The sequence below is a fragment of the Aegilops tauschii genome, chromosome 6 (genome assembly GCF_002575655.3).
Source record: "Aegilops tauschii subsp. strangulata cultivar AL8/78 chromosome 6, Aet v6.0, whole genome shotgun sequence".
In the NCBI taxonomy this organism is placed as follows: domain Eukaryota; kingdom Viridiplantae; phylum Streptophyta; class Magnoliopsida; order Poales; family Poaceae; genus Aegilops; species Aegilops tauschii.
This window is the reverse complement of record NC_053040.3, coordinates 13,833,422-13,860,648: the sequence shown is the minus strand read 5'-3', so window position 1 is coordinate 13,860,648 and position 27,227 is coordinate 13,833,422. Positions and strand designations below refer to the sequence as shown.

Genomic DNA, 27,227 nt, shown 5'->3' with positions numbered 1-27,227 from the left:
CTGAAAATTTTACATCCAGTTTCACAAGAAAGCAATGGCATTGTCATGGAACCATAATGAAAGAGGTAAATACATTGGAAGTCTTAGAACTTGCGCGCGGCGGTCAGCTTGATGCACAAAATTGCAAAATACGTGCTTCTGGTCATCAAACTTGCGCTGACGTGTTCCGCGCAAATAAGATTACATTTTTGTACGTGGGTGTATTCGCTGGCACGTCAGCATGGACAGGGCCCATTGTCAATGGCTATGAGCGGCTGAACTGTAGTGCACATGTTTTTTTCTAGGAGAGGCTGAAGTGCAGTGCACTTTTTTTTTGTGAAACACCCTCGGTTGTTTTATGTTCTTACAAGTCGATGTACGGTTTAAACAAATGGGTAGGTGTGGGATCGAACGGGCGGCATGTCACACTAGTGCACGTCTCCTAACCAACCAACCTGATCTGCTTGATGTTAAATACGGACTACTACATATATATTCTTTTGAATAAAAGGACACATTCTGAACTATATTTCATTTTCTCTAGATTTTAAAATTTAAAATTATTCGGATTCAAACAAAATTTCCGTTTTTCTATTTTTTTTGCGTACATTCATTCTGCACTATATTTTCTTTTATCTATATTATTTAGGTAAACTTTATTTGAATTCAGACAAAATTTAGTTGATTTTTCTGAAAACTTTATGTACATTCATTCTGACATATATTTTCTTTTATGTAATTTTTCAAATTTAGAACTATTTCAATTAATAGAAATTCTTCATTTATTTGTCCAACAAAATACGTACATTCATTGTTCACTAATATCTCCTTTTATCTACATTTTGAAATTTATAATTATTCAAATTCAAATAAAATTTAGTTTATTTGTCCAAGAAAATTACGTAGATTCATTCTGAACTATATTTTATTTATCTAGATTTTTGAATTTAGAATTATTTTAATTCAAAAAATATGTTGATTCGTCCAAAAGATATTTATGTACATACATTATGAACTATATTTTATTTTATGTAGATTATTCGAATTTGAACAAAATTTGGTTGATTTATCCGAAAAATGTACGTAGATTCGTTCTGCACGATATTTCGTTTTATCTATTTTTTAAAATTTATTAAAATTATACGACTTCAAACAAAAGTCTAGTTGATTTTTCCGAAAAGATTTCTGAGAATATAAGTTATCTTCTTACATAGAAAAAAATAAAGAAGAATACATAAGGTAAATTGTGTTTATCTGTTTAAGTCTATATAATTGTGGCCGGATGGTTGGCGCTCGCACACGCAACGAGCTTATGCGATCGTAGGTTCGAAACGGGGCTTCCCCTTTTTTCACACCTTTTTCGGTTTTGATTTCTACTTTAATTCGTATACTCTATCTTATATAAAGAAAATTGTGCTCATTAAACGTCAACCGTCAGCAGTTCAGGTTGCTATCTATGCGTGGTGAAACCCAGCAGGTAGTGGGTACAAATCCTAGGCACCGCTCCTGTATTTGTCATTTTATTATTAGAGGAGTTTCATCGTTAATAAATAAAATGCATGGGGGCTTTCTAAAAAAGTGCACGCGGATTACCCGCCGACAGTGGCCTCCTGCCATGTTGGCATGCCACGCGTGCACGGATACGGTCGGATACTATAGAAAGCACCGTATATGAATGGTAGGACAAGTTAGATGACCGAAAACACGTATTTTGCAAGTTTATGCACCAAACTGGCCGTCATGCGCAAGTTCTATGACTTTAGGTCTATTTACCTCATAATAAAATGAGTTTACGTCGTTCATGGCATGTCAGAGTAGGTTATGTTTCTAGTATTATCGATGCTAGACGCACCACCGGGACAGGGGGCTAAGCGGGGAGAAGCTTATTCCATCTTCAAGTAGTCGCCACCGTCTCGTCTTTCTGAGCAAGAAAGCAAACCCTAACAAAACTCGAAGAAACATCTTAAAACATAATCCTCCCGCCTGCAAGGGCCGGGATCCACGGTGCCGCCATGGCCCTAATGCCACTGGAGACGGGGCGTTCTGGCGGCGGCACCGACATGAGGCAGAAGAACCCTAGATTTGTTTGGGGAGGAGGCGGCCATGCTCTATACTAATTTAGCGATTAATATTAACTTTAATGACAAAAATAAAAGGCCTGCACACATTGACACTAATTGCTAAAATAGTACACCATCCGTCAGTCCAATAATGTAAGATGTTTTTTGGCAGGATTTTTACTCCCAATTAGGTTAATAGATTGGAAAATGAAGAAGGAGAAAAAACTCTGCTCGCATTGTACTGTGTGCCCTTCTGGTATAGCTTGCTCGCTTGGGTTTCTGCTACTGATTACAAGCACTGAATTTTCAATGCTGTTCAACTGCTGCTGCCTACCATATTCGCCATTTTGTCGCTGCTGCTGCTGCTACAAAGCTTTCTTTTGCCCAGGCGCACTACTAGCTACAAAATGATCGATCAGACCCATTTATCATGGTCGGCAGATAAGGCTGTCGATCTTTTTAATAATTTTTGATTATTTTTGTGCATGTTAATTAATTGAAGGAGCATAATTTGACAAATATCAAAGTGATGCTCTTTATTAATCACAGCACTAAAAAGAAAAGCCTCTCAGCAGGGCACATCAGCAAATAGCACTGTTGTGGTCTTTTTAGTTGACAGACTGGGCTGGACTTGGATGGCCCAAATTCAGTGTCGACTTTTTCTTCTCCGTCTCCACTCCACTGCACTGAGCGAGAGGAGCTGGTGATTTCGCTCCCTGCCCCGTCCCCATCCCCGGAGCCGAGCCACCGGCGATTCGCGGCGGTCAGGCCACCCATTCTCCTTCCTCTCCCTCTCCATCTCCTAGTGATTTCTTTTTTCTCTCTCTTCTTTCCCGGCTGAAAACCCTAGCTCGACCCTCCCTCCCAAACCCTAACATTCCTCAACTGCTGCAACGGCTGATTGAGAGAGGAGAGGGTGTTTCAGTAGCTAGATGATGGATCCTGATGAGATTCTCCAAGGACAAGGGTAAGATTCCCCATCTAGTTCCTCCCACTCTTCATTCTGCGCAGCGCCTTACTCTGTCTTTCTGTATGCCACATATGAATCTCGCAGGACTTGTGAACCATGTCATGTAATAGGATTAGTTAGGACCTGCTTAACTTTTATATCTTCTCCTATCTATCCCTTTTACCTCTCTCACGCTTGTTTGAACAACCGAATACTTGTACCTACGAGATTGGACGAACCGCGTAAGTTCCACATCAGTAGATGTCCAAGGTTTCACTGTAGAACATCAGGTGTAACATATGATTCTAATTCCCCCTGTGCCTCCTATGCCTAGTTGTTCAAACACTTCATCCCGGAGGCCCTTGATCGCCTTGTTCACCCACTTCATCAGGTTGCACTCCTCCAAGAGCAATTTCCCAAAATTGGAAAGGAGGGTGCCTAATGCACGATGGCAATCTCCATGGCCATGTTCCCTAACTTTTCCCTGTGCGTTCTCTTTTCCCCCTCTCACTTGTATCATTATACAAGAATAGGATTTGATGAGGGAACTAGCGGGCATGTAGGAAGTATTTATATATGAAGGTGTGAGGGATATCACCTTGGTAGGAGGGTATCATGAATGGCGAGCGTTGCAAATGCATTGGGCATGCATATTTGCTCAGTTCCCGCACATGCACATGGTATATATAGTACCATCTAACCAGGTTCCATTTGTCATCCTCAACTAAGGTCTCAGCTACTTCTACTGTTCTGTTATGTTGGGCTGGACGATACCATAAATTCCTCTATGCACTTCTACACTTGTAAGTTGTATCCTTTCTAGTACACTACAGAAAGAACAACATGGACGTCTCATGACAGCCGGGAGGAGACTTGGAGTCAAACATGCGCTAGCTTGCTCAACTCCCTATGTTCCGTCCTCCACGTACAACAGGTGATTGCTATCTATCCTAGGTTGTTGTGTTCGTGCAAGTTCTACCTACTCTCGGAGTAGATCGACACTATAACATTCAGTTCGCATTTGAAGCTCTTCATCTAATCTGCTTGTTGTGGCACCAGTCTCATTTTCACTGAATAAATTAGTGTTGGTTGCATTTAATTTTTCTAGATGTACAGTATCTAAAACTAATGAACCAGGAAGAAAAACGTAAAAATTGTGAGAGCTAATATACATACCGGTAAAGTTGAGGCTTTCTGGTGATAGCCTGAATGAAAAGATCCGTGAATTATTAACATGCACATTTTACCCGCTAAAATGAAACATATTTTTTTGATTGATTAGTAGTCATGCATGACAATAACGATGGGCAAATCCTATTCGGAGCCCGATACTAGTAATTTTACTAACGGGCGCACACCCCGTCGTCACGTTTGGGCCGGCCCGTGTGTAAAACGACAGACATCCGACCACACCACTTGTTGCTTACTTACATTTTTTTTGATCTTTTCTTCTTTCCTTATTTTTCTGTTCCTTTTTTTCCTTTTTCAAATTTTTGAAACTTTCTTTCATGAGGAATTTGTTTTCGGAAAGATGAATAAACTTTTTCTCACGTTCGATGGTTATTTTTTCAAATTTTATGAATTGTTTTCAGATAAAATGAACTTTTTTCAAATTTGATGAACTTTTCTTTAAAATCGGTGATTTTTTATGAATTCAGTGATTTTTTTTTCAAAATGATGAAAAAATTTCGACATTGATGAACTTTTTTCATATCAATGAAGTTTATTTTAAAAGATTGATGAACCTTTTTCAAATTCGATGAACTTTTTTTCAAACCGATGAACTTTTCTTCAATTTTTTTACTTTTCTTTGAAATTCCGTGAACTTTTTTGAATTCATGGTTTTTTTTTTCATTTCGTGCGATTATTTTCTCACACCAGCGTCTACGCGTGGTGCAAGGGAGCTTCTGTTGCGCTTGAAGCGCCGAATAGGAGCTCTAACAGTCTCTACCTTATATTCAAAATACAGCTTTGAAGGCTAGAGTGAGTGCAGGCAAATCCCCAAGCCGTAGTCTGAGATAAAACAACCAGCTTAGGCAAACGACGTCTTGTATGTGCCGCTCAGTGCGGCAAATAGTTGTCGACCATTTGGATATGCGAGTTTGAGGGGCCGGCCCATGTAAAGCATTTCCGTGTTGTGTGTTTCTATCCATTTTTTAACGAGTCACTGTAGCGATACTGTAGATCGACCTCTGTAGCGACCCATGTTACTGTATCAGCCTGTTTTTAGTATTTTTGTATCCAAATTTTTCTGAATATGTTAATGTTTTTTGGAAAATTTGAATATTTTATTTTTAATGCTATGTTGAATTTCTGAACATTTTTAAACATGAAAACATTTTTTATAAGTCTGAACGTTTTTAGGAACTGGGAACAGTTTCTTAGACCGGGATAAAAAAATCAGATGCTGATTTTTTTAAATGGGATCATTTATTTGAATTTGAAATAATTCGACCGATAGCAATGTTTCTCAGCGTTCCGGTTGGTTTTTGAAAATTTCGGCAGGAATAAAGAACCTTACTCTAAGCTGTAGAGAAAGGATAGGAAAAAAGGTTCCTTTATCAGTCATCACCATTTCATGGTGGAATAAGTGGAAGCCTCACAATTCGATGATTTTCCACAATGAAATCGAGGTTTCACCTATTGGGATCTAGCCTTCTCATGTTGACATTATGGTATGGTCCAATAGATGCACTTCGGCAACTTCAATTTTCGTTCCATTAGAGGAGTTATGATTTTCCTTCTTGCTTCATGTTTGTAATACTTTCTATCCCCTGTATGTAGCTTCTCTAAGTTCTTCGTTTTTGGTTTGGTTCCTGATGACTTTTCCCCATCACAGTGTTGTCAAAGTACACTACAAAGGCAATAGCCTTGACCTACACATTGGACTATAGAACATAATAGAAGAGCCCATTGCACGCAGCCAGATTTGATTGAGTTTGGTTGACGATGATAGGTGCGCCCAGGCTAGTAGGAGTTGTACCATGTGCATCTGCATGAACTTAACATATATGCATAGCCATGTGAAATATCTTTCACATTTTCCGAAGCTCCACATTCTACCTAGCCTTCTTATTCTTCCCCACTTCTCCATTTGCATAGCATGCTAGTTCCAGTTGAGACATGCTCCGGTGATATATAACTTGATCCTTTCATAATAAATTTGTCCCCACTCAACTTCATAACCATCAGAGGCAAGCATGCTAATTCCATTATATAATCATTATCATCGAGTTGGCCATGAGGCATTAGGCACCCTCCTCCTCAAGCTGGGGGGGGGGGGGGGGGGGGGGGGCTCTTAGAGGAGTGCAACCTAAAGAAGAGTGGGAATCAGAAGATGGGGTGCCTCAGGGATGAGCAATCGTTCTTTGTAAGGCAGAACCATTAATTTGAAGAATCTACGAATGGAACCCTGCAGCTGGGGGACAATATTATATGGGCAATTTTTCAAGTAAAGATGTTCCTACGGAGGAGGAAATAAATTCGCACTGGTTAGGACTCTACCACGAAGCCATAACCGCACGAAAAAACCGGCATTTGGGAGGAACCGGTGTTTTTCAAAGTTTGTAAAAACTGATGTGTGAGAAAGAACCAAAGAAGTTCCGTCAAAAAAAAAAGAACCAAAGAACCGGCAGCGGTACGAGGAAGCAGCGGTGTATACATTGGATGGAGTCCACACCCAACTGATGGTGTCCTCGATGTCGGCTTGCAAGCCCACCTGGCTCAAACGCAACCAAACATGAGTGAGTTGCTGGAGCTCGAACCTCGCTGTGATCCTGTGCAGACCGGCCATCCAGCCATGAGCAGTAAGTGCCTGGGCAACCTTGATGTTTTTGCGCCTAGATAGCTTGAAGATGTCTGGAGCCGTGTGCCGCAAAGCCTGGCCGTCGAGCCATCGGTCGCTCCAGTAGCTAGTGCGCTGACCATTTCCAACCGTTGTTACATAAGTAGATGCCGAGAAAAGAGCCAAATCATCCTTGGTCACATTGGATTGAGGAACTAGACCATGGCTCTTGCCCTTATCGTAGCCGCAGGGCACGTCCAAATCTTCTTAGATCAAGGACAGCTAGACCACCCATATCCTTGGGACGACACACTGTTTTCCAGTTCACAAGAGCCATGCCACCAGCAGCGTCCGGCTTGGAGCGCCACAAAAAATTCCTTCGGAGCTTGTCAATCTGCTTCAGGGCCCAAATATCCAGCTTGAAGAGGGAGATTAGGTATACCGGGATCGCCGAGAGTAGGGAGTTTACCAGCCGGAGGCGGGCATCGCTGGAGAGAAGCTTACCACGCCAACGTTGCAGCCTGGATGCCAGCTTGTCGAGGATTGGTTGGATGTCAGATCTCGTGATGTTTCTAAAACGGAGGCAAGCCCAAGTATCAAGGGAACTGGCTGATAGGCACCGGGAAGCACCGAAGCAGCAGCTGGAGGTTCATGTGTTCACAAGCAATAGGAAGGAAGACATTTTTCTGAACATTGGCTTTTAGCCCAGACGCAGACCCCAAGAGCAGCAGAATTTGCTTAGTAATACAATTTGCTTAGCAATTGTGAAAAGCATCGGGGAGAGAGGGTCTCCCTGACGCAGGCCTTGCTTGTGGCAAAAACGCAGACCAGTCTCTACATTCACCAGGATCCTAGAGAAGGTGGAGGACCATAACAACGCAATCAGGTCACACCAACGTTGGCCGAACCCTAGTTGATCTGGACATGAGTTCGAGCAGGTAACTCCAAGACACATTATCAAAAGCGTCGGCAATATCCAGTTTCAGCAGCAAGGCCGGCTCTTTGTTCTTGTGCAGCTTTCTGCAGGGCATTTCTGACATAAAGAAAGTTGTCTTGGATCGAGCGGCTCTTGATGAAGGCACTTTGAGAGGGGGGTGATCTTGAGCAGGAGGGGTGCGAGTCTGTTGAACAATAACTTGCATATGATCTTAGCAATGGAGTGCATAAGGCTGATTGGCCGAAAATCCTTGATCTTGGTGGCAGCATCAGATTTTGGCAGAAGAGTTATATGGGCAGAATTGAGCAAGAACCACCACTTTCCCCTGAGAGAGAACAACTGATTGAGGGTGCAAATGAGATCAAACATAACCACATGTAACTTCACTGTGCAAGAAAAAGAGCAGCACAAAGGGATCCTTAGGGTACAACACTAACAGGCATCACAAGCTCGTGGAGTAGATCAGTACTCCTTGTTTTCCAAAATGCCTGACTAGTTCTATTTATTTATTCTATAACACATTTGGCATCTCACAGAACTTCAAGTAGCTTCACCGTGCAAGAAAAAGAGCAGCACGAAAGAGATCCCATGAAACACAAATAGTACTGCTAAAAGTAACTTCACTGTCCAAAGAAAGAGCAACACAAATAGATTATAAGCCAACAGTTCTGCTTAGTTGCAAATACCTCACAAACTCAAATTGATCACTTTTGACTACTCACATGGTCTTTATGCGGCAAACACACCAACCATCGTCATATTGAAAGCACACAGGATAAACTTCAAGTCAAATTGAAAGCACACAGGATAAACTTCAAGTCAAATCGAAAGCACACGGGATAAAGATAAACTCCAGGTCAATTACTACGGACCAAACAGAGCCGCCTATTACAGACCCCAACATGTGGTCAGCTGTCTGAGTTGCAGCACAAACTCAATCAGCGCCATCTCTGATCCTCGGCATGCCAGGGTGACCTCCAGCATCAACACCATCACCGGCGCTCCCACCATGCTGGCTGTCCACATGTTCTTCAGCTTGCTGCGTTTCCGTGTCTTGTTCCAGCATCTCCTTCTCACCTTCCTGAGTACCTATACCCAACATGAACATACTCAAGTTGCAGATATATATTCTGGAGCTTGCGAGCAAAATAAACAATAGGTCTTACTATTCGACAACACTTGGTAAATTTCTTTTGAGAAAAAACACAGTAAGAAGCATAATAGACGAGGTACCAAAGGACCACATACAAGTTGGAGAATCAATCTTCATAACTCATCCTTTTTTTTCGAATTAAATAGCACCGGTCCCATTTCATATTGCATGACAAAGATAAAGACAAAGTCGTCACAGAAAGGTTGTCACAAAGGGACAGCACTCTTTTCTGAACAACAACGACTTGAATCAAAAGTTCAAAACCTAAAGCCCTTGCTCCAGCCAACATACATACAAAACAAACTAGACAACTTAAGAACTCCCTTAGGAGACCAAACAGAACATAACCACCACAATGTTTGACGCACCCCAATCACAATTTTATTCATGTGCTTGATGAGCGTTGCCACAATCATGGAAAAGGTAACAGCTACCAAACCATGTAAATGAAAATACCGAGTATCAGACAAGTTGTTGGATAACTATACAAGGAAGGAGTTAACTAAGAAAGCTTACCACTTGCTATTGTTGGTGATGCCAAAATTGATGGTGGAAAGTTGCTATATGCAAGCGGATTAGGGATCCATGTCTTTGAAGAACACACCCTTTTAAGCTGGAATGTCTTGAAGTCTAGTGAGAAACAACCATAGCCAAGCGACGGGCTTTCCACATCATATATGAACAAGTGTTTCCCATTTGAACCCGCAGAGTAGTGCAAAAAATGAACTGAGATCGTCTTCTCCAACTTCCACTGCATGTAAGTCCCACCATTGTTTCTCCAAATTGTATAGAATTCAAGTCCATTTCTGCCTACTCCTGGCACAAACATCCCGACTCTACCTTCCCCTGCCTCCACAATGGCTATATCCAGAAAAGAAAAAGATATTGCTTGAGGTGGGGGGTTAGCAATGTAGAACTCTATCTTCCGAGTGTCAAGCACCAATATTTTCTTGCACAGATGTAACATCCAGTAGAAACAGCCATGCGCGTATTGGCGTGCGGCGAAGAGACAATACCCTCTCAGTGGCAAGTTAGCAACTAAAGTATCCCAGCCCAGGGATGGAATGGCTCGCCATTGTCTGGTACTAGAAGAGAAGACAAAGGCAACCATCGTAGTTTCACACCATGCCATCAAAACCACTCTAAATGACGTCTCTTCCACAGCTGTTGCCTCCCCATCATTATCGCAGGGAGGCAAAAGGAAGATCTGGTACAAATAATATGCCTCTTCCGTAAAGTGTGGATCCTCCACTGGATTTACTAGATCCTCGGGGATTGGCGGGAGCAGGAGATACCGCCGGTGCAGGGGGTCGCACACCACCATCTCCTCGAAGATTCTCCCCTTCTGACCGATACCAGCCTCATGGATTTTGTTGAGGAGGACACGGCCATCGCGGATGTCCTGGATGGCCCAGTCGTGGCTGGCGCCAGGAAGGAAAGAGAAGGAAAAGTCAGCGGCAACAGCGACGGCACTGGCTGCCGGCGCGGAGGGGTGAGGCGGGCTGGCAGGGTGGAAGACTCGATGATTGTCGAGGAACCCGAGGAGGGGCGGGTTGTGGAGCTTGCGGAAACGGCGGAGGAAGGAGCGGTTGGTGATGATGTTGTAGAAGGAGATGCAGCCGACGGCGGCGCGGATGAGGTCGGCTGGTGTGGGTAGGCGAAGGAAGATGTCCGCTACGAGATCGTCGGGGATTGGCAACGAGGCCATTTTCTGGCGTACGTGCTCATCCACTCGGGTCTCGCATGGGTACGGCGCGCCGCCGCCGCCCATTCTGTCGCCGCTAGGTTTGGAAACCCTAATTTGGTGGTTTGGACTGAGAGCAATGTGATGACACTTCTTGCTGCATTCTGGACATTTTGCAGGGCCTTCTTAAAAATGTGCCAAGTATACACACCAAGTCCAATCATATCCCTTCCTTGCGGATGCGACGGCCAAGATCTATCGAGCGGGACTAACTTATGGTGCTTTCATGTTTTGTTCTTTTCTTCTCAAAAGTTAACACGAATAATCCTTTACTTTGCCCTTTTCTCTACACGTGTTAAAATAGTAAAAATAACAAATCTTAAACAACAAGAGTAACACTCCAACGTGCATAGTGCAGAAAAATGTAAATTGCTCGAGCATAAACCCAAGGACAACAAACCTAAGGTGCAAATATGCTCACACCCAAGTCGAGTACTCGAATGACAGGGATGAATTGGTCCAAGGGATTCACAGAATAACCTATCCCTTCACCGGTCTAATCAATGGCCGTGACACAAAATCAGTTCAGCTTCTCGTTCCTCGACTCTACCGCATATGGCAGTGAGGACAGGTGTCACATGTCTAAAAAAATCACACCAAGCCCAATCACATCCCTTCCTTGCACATGCGACGGCCATAAGAAAAGATTAACTTACAGTGGCTTTCATGGTGTGTTTTTTCCCTTTGAAAACACAGGTAGTCCTTGCCTTATACCCTTTTCTAAATAGATGTGAAGGTAGTAATTTTTCCCTGTAACAAGAAATCACACTCCAACAGTGCATAGCATTGAACAGAAAATTGGTCGAGCATACATTCAAGGACAAACCTGAGCTGCAAATCTGCTCTCAGATTAAATCAACCCAGACGGCAGAATTAGTCCAAGGGAATAATCCTAACCCTTTACCAGTCTAATGAAATGCTGGGACGCAAAATTAGCTCACCTTCGCTGTCGTGAACCCGGATGTGCATTAGATTGCCTTCTTGTCCTTTGGAAGACTCCCTTTAACGACTTGACCCGATTGCAGATACATGTCACATCAGGGAAACTTCCTTTCATGCACGTTCGCTGTCTTGACCCTGGGTCGACAAGAATCTTCCTGGCTCAATCACCTGCGGCACCCACAAGATTAAGTTTAATCAGCTAGCTTTAGTTACTGGCGATAATACTAATTACAACATTTGAACAGGTCATCCATGCATCCAGGATAAAAGAGTCGGTCTCCGGTCTTATATGTGAATTCAGATTCACCTGGAGGCTGGGGCCTACCAATTACCAATTTAGCACTACACTGATTCCATTTCATAAAAGAAACTCCAGTTGTATAGATAACAGATGTGACATTTCCATCAAAGGGGACAGGGAGGTTAAGCCAAATGGAGCACGACGGGATAAGTATCTGATCATCAGGTCATCTGGTAGGTGGCAAGATGCTTTCGGGGGAGGCAAGTTGGCCCAAGCAAATCTAAATTAACGAGAAAAGGGGGGATTTCACTGTTATAGCCATCATATTGACATCTAAACGCGTGGCCCGGTTTTTCAAGGACCTGAACCTCCTTTTAGCTTTATGCTAAAGCCGGGCAAAGGTGATCTCTGTCCAGCATTTAAACATGTGCCTAATATAAGAGCAGATTTGCCTTTCCACCTAAACATGGCACTAATTTTAGCGCACTAGTGTGTGATCATGACCAATTGGAAACTTTATTTTGTTGATATGCTACATAGAGAGAAACAATTTACTGGAGAGTGGCATACTGCATTAAATATATTTTTTCTGCTGCAGTTGTTCAGTGTGATCATATCAGGCATTTTGAAGATAAAAAGTAGTCTAAAATTGAATGCTCCAATTGGTAGACCAGAATTGCCACACCTAAGAATAGGATCCATATCTCTTAAAAAAACATTGTAATTTGTTTGATAAAAATATATTATAGGTTAGGTTCGTAAAACTGGCTAAAACAAAACTGCCAACTGGACGCGGTCTCACATTTGGTTGCTGAGCGGACAAGCTATCGCATACCCCCAAAACCACCTCTGACCGCCTCTACACCCTGATTGGACAAAAAAGAAATGCCAGTGGGGCCAATTAGTCCACATCTTTTCGCTATATAAGCATAGCCAAGTTAGAGAAGGAGAGCTAATCATAGGACAGACAGAAAAGGAGTCAGGACCAGACAAAGAGATGGCAAGAGCCTTACCATGGCTAATCTTTGCAGCCACCCTGCTGCTGCTAGCAAGCATCAAGAGCAGCACAGCATCCAGGATGGCGAAGCCTGGATGCCAAGAAACATGCGGCAACCTCACCATCCCATACCCCTTCGGCATCGGTCAAGGTTGCTTCTACAGTGAAGGGTTCGATGTTTCATGCGAGAACAATCGTGTGTTCATGCATAACTCGAGCAGCCAAATGGAGATCTACAACATCAGTCTGGCAGGAGGGCAGACCCGAGTCAGCACCTTTATTGCCTCCAAGTGCTTCTACAGCAACAGCAACAACACAGATGGATGGGTCTCATCAAATACTGCTGATTTCTTTAAGATATCCACCAAGGCGAACAAATTAACAGCAGTTGGATGCAACACCCTTGCATTCCTGGGAGGCTATAACGAGCACAGTGTGGGAGCTGGGTGTTTCTCGATGTGCGCGGACAAGCAAAGTGTGGATCACAGTGGGCAGTGCTCTGGCATGGGCTGTTGCCAGACATCTATTGCACCAAACCTCAGTTCCTCCAATATATCATTCGATGACAGATTCGACAATTCGGAGGTGCGTGGCTTCAACCCATGCAGCTATGCTTTTGTCGCAGAGCAGGATTGGTTCAGGTTCGAGGCTTCCTATCTCGAAGATAATAAATTCACAGAGAAGTTCAACAACGGGGTACCTACTGTGCTTGACTGGGTTGCTGGACATGAAAACTGTGATGAAGCAGGGAACGACATGTCATCTTCCGCCTGCATCAGCAAGAATAGCCATTGCATCATGTCGCCAAATGCTACAGGATATCTCTGTACCTGCAGCGATGGTTTTGCAGGCAACCCCTACCTGGAAGGAGGATGCCAAGGTCGATAACTCACTGTAACTCACTTCTTTTAACTTCGCCTTAAGTTATCTGTACACTGATCTTCAGTTATTTATCTATCCCTTTGCAGACATCAATGAGTGCAGTTTTCCAGATCAGTATCCTTGCCTTGGAATCTGCAGCAACGCAATTGGGGACTACAGTTGCTCATGCAACTCTGGGACTACCAGTATAGATCCAAAGAGAGAAACCTGCAAACCAATTGCAGTTTCAGAAAGAGCTAGATTAACAAAAATATTTATAGGTAACCTTCATATACTCAGGATATTTTGTAAGTGACTCTGAATAGTGTGGATAGGTCAAACTGATATAGCACATATAGGGAGGCATCAGTGACATTCATTCCTAGAAATCTAAACTTAGCTGCATATATGAACAAATAAGAAATGACACTTTTTCACTCTTATTTGCAAAATATACATATTAGGACATTCATCCTACCTTGTCCTAAAAGTATGCACTGTACTCGCAATAAAAATAAGGTGCAGAACCAGGTGCCGTGTAGCCTTGTGCATAAATGCTGGTGGTAAATAAATTAGTTATAAACAGTATCCAGGTGCTGTGTGTCGCAAGCATCACAGCAGATCATAGATAAATGGTACCAAAAATTCTTACAATAGAATGTGACTTCTTATATTCGTATGCTGTTGGTGCTCATCTAGTTTATTGGAAAAAAAATGCTGATTTGTAATCTGCCTAAAACTGATTACTACTCCCTCCGTCCCATAATATAAGAGCGTTTTTGACACTAGTGTCTTATATTATGGGATAGAGGGAGTAGTAAAAGTTTTTTTAGTTGTGACGAAAAGGCTTGGGTTATTTTTACAGCCCGCGTAAATATTTTTTCGAAAAGGGGGCAAGTGCTTTGAGCACCATTAAGCATTATCTACAAGACCTCAAGTAACTGAAATAATGTTATTCTTGGCAGGTATTTCAGCATCTGCTGTACTTCTCCTTATCTGCATTTTTGCACTCCTGGTTGAATGTCAGAAGAGAAGGCTGGTGAAAGAAAAGCAGATATTCTTCCAACAAAATGGTGGCCTGCTACTATATGAGCAAATCAGGTCAAAGCAAGTTGATACAGTGAGAATATTCACAAGGGAAGAACTAGAGAACGCAACGAACAATTTTGACTCAAGCAGAGAATTAGGAAGAGGTGGCCATGGAACTGTTTACAAGGGAATTTTCAAAGACGGCAGAGTGGTAGCCATAAAGTGCTCAAAGGTTATGAACATGGTACAGAAAGATGAGTTTGCGCAGGAGATGGTCATACTTTCACAGATAAACCACAGGAATGTGGTAAAGCTTCTAGGATGTTGCTTGGAAGTGGAAGTTCCAATGTTGGTCTATGAATGCATCCCAAACGGCACCCTATTCGAGCTGATGCATGGTAAAAACAGAAGACTTTCCATCTCACTGGATACACGTCTCAGGATAGCTCAGGAATCTGCAGAAGCACTAGCATATCTGCACTCATCAGCATCCCCTCCCATAGTTCATGGAGATGTAAAATCTCCAAACATTCTCCTAGGCGACAACTACACAGCAAAAGTGACTGATTTTGGAGCATCAAGAATGCTTCCTACGGATGAAATACAATTTATGACAATGGTACAGGGAACTATAGGTTATCTTGACCCTGAATACTTGCAAGAGCGTCAACTAACAGAGAAGAGTGATGTTTATAGTTTTGGAGTTGTGCTCCTAGAGCTCATTACAACGAAGTTCGCAATTTATTCTGACAGTGCTGGAGAAAAGAAAAACCTTGCATCATCCTTCCTTCTGGCAATGAAAGAAAATGGACTTCAATTCATCTTGGACAAGAATATATTAGACTTCGAAGCGGAGCTGCTCCAAGAAATTGCTCAACTGGCAAAGTGTTGCTTGAGTATGAGGGGGGAAGAACGGCCATTAATGAGAGATGTCGCTGAGAGGTTGAGATCAATACGAAGCACCTGGAGAGAACAATTGATTCAGAATCCTAGCAGGGAAACTGAATGTTTGCTTGAGAACTCGTCACACTATGACCCTTCTAGCACTGGACAGCACGGAAGTCTGATGGCGCTAGATCTGGAAAGTGGTAGATGATAAATTGCTTATGAAATCACAGATTGTAGCAGAGATTGAATTTACTATTTCGTGCCATAAATGTCATGCAAAAATGTGTCATTTTGTTTTTAATTGTAACAAACCTCCTTGCATGAATAGCAAACTTCTATGTACCATGATTTCAAGTAATTCCAGTATGTTAACAACAAAGAGTTGCTAAATTGTGTTAACTTTTTTTTTACCATCACCTTCCTAGCATGTGCTTGTATCCACTGAATATAGTTCCTTCTGTATAACCTCTGATATGCAACTCCTGTATATATCTTGTATACCTTTTACTCTATTTGACAATATATTACTGTCAGAGCCTCCCCTACAGTTTTCCAGTAAAAAAACAAATAGATGCTATAGCGTTGCCTATTTTACACCATGGAAGTTGTTGATCATACATTACAGGTATTTTAGAAGTGAATGCAAATCGAACCCCAAAGCAGTGAAGGGTGCAAAAACTTGCCAACGCTTAAAACTAGGCTCGAATTGAAAGTAGAGTAATTATCAGTAACAAATTTTCATATGAGATTCATTGCACCGACAGTGGATAGTACTTACCAATAAGCAGGAAAAAGTAGGGGGAAACTACGTTGATAAATTCAAACTCGAGCCTGTGCGCATTTATTAAGCAGAAACTTACCCGCTTCCACTATCTCACATACCAGTTGCAAACATAGAGGCATTAATTCTTTTTTTAATTTGTACCAAGAAGGGAAAAGATATTTTCATTTTGGATTTTTCCTATGACTCAAGTAATTAGCACGAACTTACCCGCTTCCACTATTACACTATTCTCCATGAACAAAGATACTACAATATACCGATGACCTCAAGAACACCTCTAACTTAGAAAAAATTACACCTCAGGCTAAGGTATATGTATGGTACACATGGAAGCCAGAATTTCTTGATATTACAGCACAGAATTTGTCACAGATTGGTACAAGTTTATGGACCTGATGAGATACAGCACATGAATTGTGCTGTGTTTTTGCTAATTCCTTAAAAAAAACAGGTCTTTCAGCACTGGGTACACCCTCTAAAAATACAGGTATTTCCTTTTCCCTTTTTTTACTTATATATAAACTAACTCAATAGCGACTTGTCAGAGACATTTCTTAGCTGAGCTGGTAAGTTCCCCTGTTACAAACTAGTCCACACCACAATGCATAGCACAGAAGAACACAAGTTTGGTCAAGCGTAATTCAGGGACGAACCTGTGGTGCAAATCTGTTCTCGCGGCGGAGTCGATCAAGACAGCAGAACTAGTCCAAGGTATTCACAGAGCAAGCTTACCCCCTTTACCAGTCTCATTCAATGCCATGACACGAACGAGTTCACCTTCACTTTCATCGAGCAGGATGTGCATATCTCCTTGTCCCTTTTGAAAGATTCTCTTTAATGACTTGACCTGGCCATGGATTCAAAGTCGCCCTGATCACATCAAGGAACCTGGGTCACTTCCCGGCTCAATCACCTGTGGCAAGGCAACATAAGGTTAAGTTTTAAATTAGCTGCTGCTAGTTACTGGTGACAATGCGTTACAGTGTTTGAAGGTAAATACGCCAACGAGACATTTCATATATTGCAGCCAGGATAGAAGAGTCTCCCCAGTTATATGTGTGTCCAAGGTCGCCTGGGACCTACCAATTGCCACTATAATCTGCACCGGCTACTTCCGTTTCATAGAAGGCTAGTTGTGGATGTGACATTTCATCAAATAAGCATGGTGAGATTAAGCCAAATGGAGTACGTTGACGCAGCAAAAATCTGATGGCCCGGTCTTCTATGGTAGGTGGGGAGTTGCTTTCAGAAAAGGCCAATCCGCCAAGCAAGGGATATAGAAGGGGGAAATTGCACTGCTATAACCACCATATCGGCCAATATGTAAACGATGCCCCAGTTTCACCTGAACCTTCTTTTGGCTTTCTATTAAATCTGGGCAAGGCGCTTTGTGTCTAGCATCTAAATGCGTGCCTCATATAAGAGACATACTTGCTTTTCTGCCTTAATATTAAACTAATTTCAGCACTCTGGCAAGCTGTGATCATGACCAGTTTGAAACTTTATTTTGTTAAAAAGTAGTGTAAAAGTTAATACTCCAAGTTGTAGACAACGAGCATGATTGGTTTGCACCAGGACTTGCCAACTATTGGCAATTTTATGTGAGATAGTCAAGACAACTCGGTAACCAACCAAGCAGTACCCAATATTTGGCACAATACCAAACATTGGCATGCCAATTTTTGGCACCAAACCAATTATGCTCAACAATTTCCATGCATAATTTGATAAAGAAATACAAAAGGTGGGTTCGTAAAAGTGGCCTGCCTCCCTCCCTCCCTCTCTCAAAAGATAAAAGAAACTGCCAATTAATTAGCGGTCTCATGTTTGGATTGCAGAGCAGACAAGCAAGCTATTTTTATGACTGAAAGAAGGCTAGTTCAAACCCCAAACCACTTCTGACCTAGTCTACACTCTGATTGGGAAAAAAACATGAAAGATCAATTAGTCCACATCCATTTCGTTATATAAGCATAGCCAAGTTAGAGAAAGGGAGCTGAATCATAGGACAGGCAGAAAAGGAGGCAGAAATACACAAAGAGATGGCAGCAGCCCTACCATGCCTAATCTTTGCAGCCAGCCTGATGCTAGCAAGCATCAAGAGCAGCACAGCATCCAGGATGGCAAAGCCTGGGTGCCAAGAAACATGTGGCAACCTCACCATCCCATACCCCTTCGGCATCGGTGAAGGTTGCTTCCGCGAAGGGTTCGATGTTTCATGCGAGAACAACAGTGTTTACAGGCATAACTCAAGCAGCAGAATAAAGATCTACAACATCAGTCTGCTAGGAGGGCAGGCCCGAGTCACCACCTTGATTGCATCCAAGTGCTTCAACGAGACAGGGGGATGGGCCTGGTTAAATACGGGTAAGTTTTTTACAATATCAACCAAGGCAAACAAATTAACAGCGGTTGGATGCAACACCCTTGCATTCCTGGGAGGCTTTAACGAGCACAGAGTGGGAGCTGGGTGTTTCTCGATGTGCGCAGACAGGCGAAGTGTGGATGAAAGTGGTCAGTGCTCTGGAATGGGCTGTTGCCAGACATCTATTGCGCCAAACCTCAATTTCTCCAATGTAACATTCGATGACAGATTCGACAATTCTGAGGTGAGTGGCTTCAACCCATGCAGCTATGCTTTTGTCGCCGAGCAGGATTGGTTCAGGTTTGAGGCTTCTTATCTAGAGGATAATAAACTCAAAGAGAAGTTCAAGGATGGAGTACCCACTCTGCTTGACTGGGTTGCTGGAAATGAATACTGCAATGAAGCCGTGAAGAACATGTCAACGTATGCCTGCATTAGCAAGAATAGCCGGTGCATCACGTCACCAAATGCTACAGGATATCTCTGCACCTGCAACAATGGTTTTGCAGGCAATCCATACCTGGAAGAAGGATGCCAAGGTTGGTAACTCACTTCCTTCTTTTGGGTTCACCTCAAGTTATCTCTGCATCCATCTCAAGCTATTTCTCTGTTCTTGAATTATGTGTGCAGATATAAACGAGTGCAATTTCCCAGATCAGTATCCTTGCCATGGAATTTGCAGTAATATAATTGGGGACTACGATTGTTCATGCAAATCTGCGACTCAGAGTGCAGATCCAAAGAGAAAAACCTGTGACCCAATTGCAGTTTCAGAAAGAGCTAGATTAACAAAAATGTTTGCAGGTATATGTTCCAAATATGTCAGTAAATATCTCAATAGCATGGATAAGTCAAACTGATATAGCGCATTAGTGAAAGTAACATTTATTCTAGAAAGTATAATCTTCTGCATAATTTAAAAGATACCGATGGTAAATTACATACTTAAATAGTGGCCAAGTGCCCGTGTGTGACAATAGATCACACACAAAGTTCATAACATAAAACAATGCAGAGTTTCTTACAATTGGATGTCATTGGTTGCTTGTACTTCACAACAAGAACTCAACTTTTCCCCGGAAAAAAAAACTCAGCTTTGCACTAAAAACACTATTTATATTAATATAAAGCAAAAAAATGAAATATATCGAGCACAAATTTATCATTTAGCCAATAATAGTACCTCTCATGCAAAAAAAAATTGTAATTCTGGAAACTGTATACAGATTTGCATTGGATCAACAAGCCACAGATGATAATCTCCTCCAAAAAAATTGGATACTTGCACATGCATGCATTGTATTAGTTGTAGTAATAACTAGAGCCAATTTTTAGAACATGGTACATATGAACCCAATGTTTTTAACTTAGCAAAAATCGTGATGTATTTATGCACAACAAGTTTCATAACTTGCATTCTACAGCAATTTATTCGATATCTCATTTTTTTTCTTACTTTTGCACAGCTCGTAGATGATCATATTTTTCCACAAATTTTTTCTGAATACCATTTTCCTGATAACGACAGCAGAAAACCAAAAAACACAAAAGGCTGAAGGTTGTCATATAAATAATAGCTGCATATGCTACATTGACTTACATGCAGATCAAATGCCCACTTTTATCATCGCATATCGCATAAGGAACAAACGCATACCTATTTATGTGTTCAAATGTACTAAATGATAAGACTATTAAGGCTTTCTACCCCTTCCTTTCTTCTTTAATACAAAGATACACAACTCACCTGCGTGTTCAAGAACCAAAACTGAAAGAATATTATTCTTGGCAGGTATTTCGGCATGTGCAGTACTTCTCCTTATCTGCATTTCTGCACTCCTGATTGAATGTCAGAAGAGAAAGCTGGTGAAAGAAAAGCAGATATTCTTCCAACAAAATGGTGGCCTGCTATTATATGACCAAATCAGGTCAAAGCAAGTTGATACAGTGAGAATATTCACAAGGGAAGAACTAGAGAACGCAACGAACAATTTCGACTCAAGCAGAGAATTAGGAAGAGGTGGCCATGAACTGTTTACAAGGGTATTCTCAAAGACGGCAGAGTGGTAGCCATAAAGCGCTCAAAGGTTATGAACATGGACCAGAAAGATGAATTTGCGCAGGAGATGGTTATACTTTCACAGATAAACCACAGGAATGTGGTAAAGCTTCTAGGATGTTGCTTAGAAGTGGAAGTCCCAATGTTGGTCTATGAATGCATCCCAAACGGCACCCTATTCGAGCTGATGCATGGTAAAAACAGAAGATTTCCCGTTTCACTGGATACTCGTCTCAGGATAGCTCAGGAATCTGCAGAAGCATTGGCATATCTGCACTCATCAGCATCCCCTCCCATAGTTCATGGAGATGTAAAATCTCCAAACATTCTCCTAGGTGACAACTACACAGCAAAAGTGACTGATTTTGGAGCATCAAGAATGCTTCCTACGGATGAAATACAGTTTATGACAATGGTACAGGGAACTATAGGTTATCTTGACCCTGAATACTTGCAAGAGCGTCAACTAACAGAGAAGAGTGATGTTTATAGTTTTGGAGTTGTGCTCCTAGAGCTGATTACAATAAAGTTCGCAATTTATTCCGACAGTGCTGGAGAAAAGAAAAAACTTGCATCATCGTTCCTTCTGGCAATGAAAGAAAATGGACTTCAATTCATCTTGGACAAGAATATATTAGACTTCGAAGCGAAGCTGCTCCAAGAAATTGCTCAACTGGCAAAGTGTTGCTTGAGTATGAGGGGGGAAGAACGGCCATTAATGAGAGAGGTCGCTGAGAGGTTGAGATCAATACGAAGCACCTGGAGAGAACAATTGATTCAGAATCCTAGCAGGGAAACTGAATGTTTGATTGAGAACTCGTCACACTATGACCCTTCTAGCACTGGACAGCACGGAAGTCTGATGGCGCTAGATTTAGAAAGTGGTAGATGATAAATTGCTTATGAAATCATAGATTGTAGCAGAGATTGAATTTAATATTTCGTGCCTTAAATGTCATGCAAAAATGTGTCATTTTGTTTTTAATTGTAACAAACCTCCTGGCATGAACAGCAAACTTCTATGTACCATGATTTGAAGTATTCCAGTATGTCTAAAAAGCAGAGTTGATATATTTTGTTTTTAATTGTAACAAACCTCCTTATATGAACAGCAAATTTCTATGTACCATGATTTGAAGTATTCCAGTATGTTTAAAAAAGCAGAGTTGATATATTATGTAATGTTTTTTTTAGTTATCATCTTCCTCTAGGGATCTAGTGAACAGTTCTTCCATAAAGGCTCAGATATGCACCTCCTGTATATATCTTCCAACACCTTCTACTCTTCAACACCAATTTTACTTTACATCATGGAAACTGGTGATAATAGATCAAAGAAATTATAGTATTTTACAATCACAAAAGTGAATGTGAATCAAACCTCAGAGCAGTACGGAGGGTGCAGGAACTTGTAGGCACTTAAAATTAGGATTGAATCGAAATCAGAGTATCTACCAGTAACAATATTTCATATGAGATTTATTGCACCAGCAGTGGATAGTACAATAGAAAAGGTGAAAGGTTATACAAAAAAGTTTATTCATTATTTTCCCCTTTCACTAAGCATAAGCAGCATGCCATTTGTTGCACTAAGATGATGTACTGAACCTTTCAGATAAATGACAAAAATGTGTCTGGAGAAACCAATAAATCAGAGCATAAATGGATAAGATAGTGTACTTATGCTGCCGACAACAAAATTTTTTTTTGGGGGGGGGTAATTTGTACATGGCATGTAATTTTTTGATAGATTTTGTTAACTGGGTAATGATCTCTTTGTGCTAATAAAAAATAAGTGATGAACAAGCCACGCACCTCACTCTTGTTATCAGTCATTGCTGCAAGGAAACACTGCCATTTCTAGCTTTTCGTCTTAGAAATGCATCATGGATATGGAGACTTTCTTATGCATGTTCCATGTTGTTATACAAAATCTGACCCATACAAAAAGGATAGGCACAACATGTCGGAGGGGTAAAAAACCATAACAGATTGCCAAGTTCTAGTATCCAATAGTGTTACAGCTAATTTCAGAAATAACAAACTAAAACACTGTGAAACACAATCAGAGGTTGTTAGATGGGGTAACAAGCTTTTCTCGGCAAAAGCAATCATAGCACATCCCTCCGTGAATATACAACAACAGACGACTGAAGGTCTCTATCAATCTTGAAGTGGGAATGGAAAAACCTCCTAACCTGTCAACCATGACACATGTTAATGAGTCCTTATCAAGGAGATAAGGAAGGAAAAAAATGGCATTTAGTATAAAACTGAAACTGATCATACAATGTAGTACGGCTCATCCATTTCACTGAAAGAGATGTAACAGTAATTGTGATAAACAATTAACTATGAGAATTACAACAAATGATATCCTAATGGTATTTACTGTTGAGAATTTTGGAAACTGGACTGTTCTCTTTGGCAAAGATAGTGCTCACCACTTGGAAGCAATTGGAAACTCAGGTTATATACTTTTATGCTTATTCTTACCATTTCATAAGAAATACTTTCTAGGAAGCCAGAAAATGATGTTCTTAGGAATAGGACTATAGGTGTAATGGTGTATGCTATTCAAATCCACCTGAACCTCACAAGAAAAGGACAAACATTCAAGTGTGACCTCTCTTTGACAATAGAGTTTTCTTTTTTTTTTACTGTGCTAGCTAGATTGTAGCCCTTGTAGAAGAAAAGGGTAGTCAATATCATATTTGTTGAAGCAAGTATATGGCACGGTTCTTTGCCTGCCTTCCTTTCAAGTTGTGTTTGCTATGACTTTGATTCGACTGCTTATGCGTAAACAAAAATGAGCATTTGCTTCTCGAAAAGAAAAGGGCATTGTTACTAAGGTGAAATGGCATATTACCTCTTGAAAGGAATCGTGCAGAAGCAACTGAATAACATGTCTTTCTTCAGATTCAAATAACACAATGTGACTGAAGGAAGATAGATTTCCAAAAACCTCACCCACAAAATCAAGTGGGTTCATGAGGAAACGGTCTGATTCATCCAGGGTCCCTTTATTATCACTGAGAACATGAAAATTAAGTCAGGGGTCATTGACTATGTCCTTTGGCACAACGTAGTAACATCAAATGTCAAATCTACTTGACTAGAAAGAGTAAAAAGACAACCACCTGGGAGTACAGTCCAAAAAGCGCATAGGTAGGCTGCTATGTAAGGTAGAGTAATAAGGCGTCGAATGGCAAGGCATGAGAAAGAGGACACCCTTAACTCTTCCATTATGGGCTTCTTTTGATAGATAAAACATGACATCTTCAGTTCCTCTCTGCCACAACAAAAATTGCAGATAGCTATATAAGAACATATCAACAGGTGAAAAAATATCTTGGAAAGGAAAACTAATCAGAGGTAACAGTGAAACAAAGTATTCCATAGAACAAGTTTTCCGTACAAAGTAATACGATAAACATCAAAAACAAGGCAATGTTGACACATACACACAAAGAGAAGGGCTTACTTGATGGAACAGGGACATATATAAGGCCATTGGAACATTGGTTATGATGAGAAGAATAACAGAAAGTTGCAACCTTGAAAAGTGTCTTTTCCCATGCAGATTTTTACCCTTGAATTGCGACATTGCAGCTAAGAAGTAACCCGAGAACATCAACGCTAAAGGTAGCACTGGAAGAACAAACCTGTGGTATTCAATCTATTATATGAGTGTGAATACAAAAGATATTAGTTGATTCCAAGAACGGTATACACTAATGAGAAGAGACGAATACCTGAACTCTTTGTGTCCAAGTATGCTATAAACCCCTAATACCCAGGCAATTAAACCTGAAAGCCTCCATTCTCGAGACTTTATGACTCCAAAAACTGAAAGTGGTAAGAACGTCCAAATCATAGATGGAAAACCTTGGGTGAAGTACCAGTGGAAGACATGTGTTCCATAGTAATCTCCTCCTGAAGAAAATAGGTTGAATTTCAAAAAATTAAGTGGCACTATGACCCGGGAACCATACATCCACCAATCAAGGAATGTTGTTGCTGCAAGGACGATGGCCCTGCATAAATATGAAACAACAACAAAAAATTATATGGAAGTTTAATCAATTGTGACAGAAAAAAAATAAAAGAAGAAAGATGCTACTGTTGCCAATAAAGATAATTACTGACAATATAATATTCTAATTTGTTACAACTTCATCTTACAACTCTGACTATAAGGAAATGCCTTGCTGATACCCTACGAACATTGCACCTCCCACCCACCCAAAACGCTCCACCCCCAAATGAGCCGAATGCCAACAAATTAAAAAAAAAAGGGGGGGGGGGGGGGGGGGGGGGGGGCAACTTCCTAATATGTCACCAGCAATTCAGCATTATGCATATCCAGTGGAACAGACCAAGAAACAATACAGGGAAGGCATACAAAAGGAATGACCTCAAGAAACAGAAATCGAGTATGACATGAGTTTAATGATGACTTCTTACCCTAGAGGAATGACCTCAAGAAACAGAAATCGAGTATGACATGAGTTTAATGATGACTTCTTACCCTAGAGGAATGACCTCAAGAAACAGAAATCGACATTTTGATTTTATATAAATGAAGTCCAAAAGACCAACATACAACCATGTTATGGCACTTGTTGGCCGAATGGCGCAGGCTAAGGCTGCTATGAGTAGTGCCACTTTTCTTGAATGAGGACTTTGGTAGCTGGAAGCCTGCTGCTTTGAAATAACTGAAATTCCCTTGGAAGACTTGATTGCAATAAACCAATAATAGAGTCCAGCCACAGTCAAAACTGTCTCCAAGCTGTTTGATAGAGTCCGTGTAATGCAGAAAAACATGAACCAGTTCACCAACTGCGAAAATAACTGTAAATGATTTGTTAAGGACGCCATCCAGCAGGTAACTGCAATAGTTACTCGTGAAAGTAAAATTATATCGACACAGATGAGTTTAAGGATACTGTCCACTGGGCAACGTGCTCGTTGAAAATAAGTTTGGAGAGTTTATACAAGTATAGATCTCCAAACGCTGCAAATACTGACTGTAGAAGCCGTGGAGCCATCACCTACAAAAGAAGCGATTAAATGGATAAGAACATGCTCCCTATATGTGGAAAATGGTAAACCTGCTAAGTTACGATGGAGAGGGTGGGGAAGGGGGTATCTGGGTAGAGGTTTACTAGCCATATTAAATCCGCTACCCAATTGGCTATAATCAATAGAAATAGAAAACACATTCTGGGTGTTCTGGACGACATTTGCATCAGAAAACAAAATGAATAAGGAATGTAATTACCCTCTTACCGAACATAGCCTATTCAAACTGAGGTCTCGTATTCCTGGACATGGCTCTCACTCTACCGCTAGAATAGCAGAACCTATGTTCACTGACAGTTCAAGCTCCACATGACTTGTGACTAAAAATCACATTTCTCCCCTCCAAGTGATATTTGCTCAAAAATATATCTAGCACAGACACTCTATCGGTTTCATTTCAAAAATGCCGGAGTAATTACCATGAACCACGGGGTATCGAGGTGGAGAAACGCCAGAAACTTGTAAAGGGCGGCGAAGATCAGCGGGTGGAGGTAACCTCGAAGGCCCCGCTTCCACTCCCAGGTGAGGTGGCCGTACCTGCAAAAGCAGCACCCAAAATCATCCAACGCAGCAGCAGCAATCCAGCATCGAAACTTCAGGATGCGCGAGCGGACAGGGCATCCCGTAGCGGAACGGGACTGCCTCGCGCTGTTGAACGGGCACAGGGTCGTCCGATCCCGATCCGGCTAGCGTAGCTAGCACCCGCGGAATGGGGAGCGAGAGGCGGCGAGCTTACCCGAAGGCGACGCGGTGGGCGACCTCGAGGCACTGCCAGTGCTCGTCGGGGTTGAAGTAGGTGCGCACCAGCAGCGCGTTCACCGCGCGGAACGCCAGCGCGAGCGCCAGCACCCGCCGCTCCGGCCACGGCCGAATCCGCGGCGCCTTCCCCGGCGACTGCGGAGAGGGGTCTCCTCCTCCCTCTTCCGGGGGTGGCGGCGGGCCCGCGGCGTGAGGTCGCCTGCGGTGACTCATCGCGGCGGCACTCTCGCTCTCTTCTCCGGCGCGGCTGCGGGCAGAGGAGGGGATTGGTGAGGCTGGCGCGTGGGCCGGCAAGGAAACGAAGGATTGGCCAGTTATGACTCGCTGAAAGGGGCTAGCGAGATGGGCCGGCCCACCAGCGCCGATGCCACAGAGTCTTTTTCTGTTTTTTTACGTTTTAATTTTCGTTTTTTACTATGTTTTGTACTTTTGTTTGTACTTTAAAATATTATAGATATATATATTACAAAAGACAATCTACTAAAAACATTTGAAAAAATGTTGAAAAAGTATTTGAAAAATATTAATCAGCATTCGTAAAATGTTGAACAAGTATTTTAAAAATTGTTAATCAAGCATTCAAATATATTGAGTATTTCAAAAATGTTAAT

The 27,227-nt window shown here is 41.7% G+C and overlaps 2 protein-coding genes and 1 pseudogene across 14 annotated transcripts; 2 read left to right on the top strand and 1 right to left on the bottom strand.

Moving 5' to 3' along the window:
- Positions 1–8,361: 8,361 nt before the first annotated feature.
- Positions 8,362–26,902, bottom strand: LOC109784690 (mannosyltransferase APTG1). Of its 13 annotated transcripts, XM_073500845.1 has the most exons (20): positions 26,594–26,902; positions 26,277–26,394; positions 25,722–25,826; positions 25,304–25,626; positions 24,528–24,809; positions 24,257–24,437; positions 23,913–24,064; positions 23,642–23,804; positions 20,461–22,970; positions 19,234–19,464; positions 19,077–19,142; positions 17,002–17,261; positions 15,449–15,639; positions 13,648–13,875; positions 13,487–13,556; positions 12,803–13,082; positions 12,592–12,655; positions 11,548–11,716; positions 9,379–11,356; positions 8,362–8,798 (listed from the first exon to the last, which is right to left on the bottom strand). In XM_073500845.1, exons 1-9 carry the CDS (start codon positions 26,827–26,829, stop codon positions 22,884–22,886), a joined length of 1,647 nt encoding a protein of 548 aa, XP_073356946.1. In that variant the 5' UTR covers positions 26,830–26,902; the 3' UTR covers positions 8,362–8,798; positions 9,379–11,356; positions 11,548–11,716; positions 12,592–12,655; positions 12,803–13,082; positions 13,487–13,556; positions 13,648–13,875; positions 15,449–15,639; positions 17,002–17,261; positions 19,077–19,142; positions 19,234–19,464; positions 20,461–22,883. The 13 variants fall into 13 exon arrangements, with proteins under 13 accessions (XP_073356946.1, XP_073356942.1, XP_073356941.1 ...); XM_073500841.1 differs by having other exon boundaries at positions 12,803–13,556; XM_073500840.1 differs by having other exon boundaries at positions 9,379–11,716; positions 12,803–13,556; positions 19,073–19,142.
- LOC109784683 (wall-associated receptor kinase 5) lies at positions 12,725–15,954 on the top strand. The gene is made up of 3 exons (XM_020343279.4): positions 12,725–13,666; positions 13,755–13,928; positions 14,613–15,954. Exons 1-3 carry the CDS (start codon positions 12,787–12,789, stop codon positions 15,770–15,772), a joined length of 2,214 nt encoding a protein of 737 aa, XP_020198868.1. The 5' UTR covers positions 12,725–12,786; the 3' UTR covers positions 15,773–15,954.
- Positions 17,278–21,831, top strand: LOC109784684 (wall-associated receptor kinase 5-like; annotated as a pseudogene).
- Positions 26,903–27,227: the final 325 nt, after the last annotated feature.

Coding starts and splice junctions, on each gene's coding strand:
- LOC109784683 (XM_020343279.4), top strand. CDS start 12,787: ATGGCAAGAGCCTTACCATGGCTAATCTTTGCAGCCACCCTGCTGCTG. Junction 13,667..13,754: donor CCTGGAAGGAGGATGCCAAG/GTCGATAACTCA, acceptor ATCCCTTTGCAG/ACATCAATGAGTGCAGTTTT. Junction 13,929..14,612: donor ATTAACAAAAATATTTATAG/GTAACCTTCATA, acceptor TATTCTTGGCAG/GTATTTCAGCATCTGCTGTA.
- LOC109784690 (XM_073500840.1), bottom strand. CDS start 26,829: ATGAGTCACCGCAGGCGACCTCACGCCGCGGGCCCGCCGCCACCCCCG. Junction 26,395..26,593: donor GCCCACCGCGTCGCCTTCGG/GTAAGCTCGCCG, acceptor CTGCTTTTGCAG/GTACGGCCACCTCACCTGGG. Junction 24,810..25,303: donor CTTGAGGTCATTCCTCTAGG/GTAAGAAGTCAT, acceptor ATATTTATGCAG/GGCCATCGTCCTTGCAGCAA.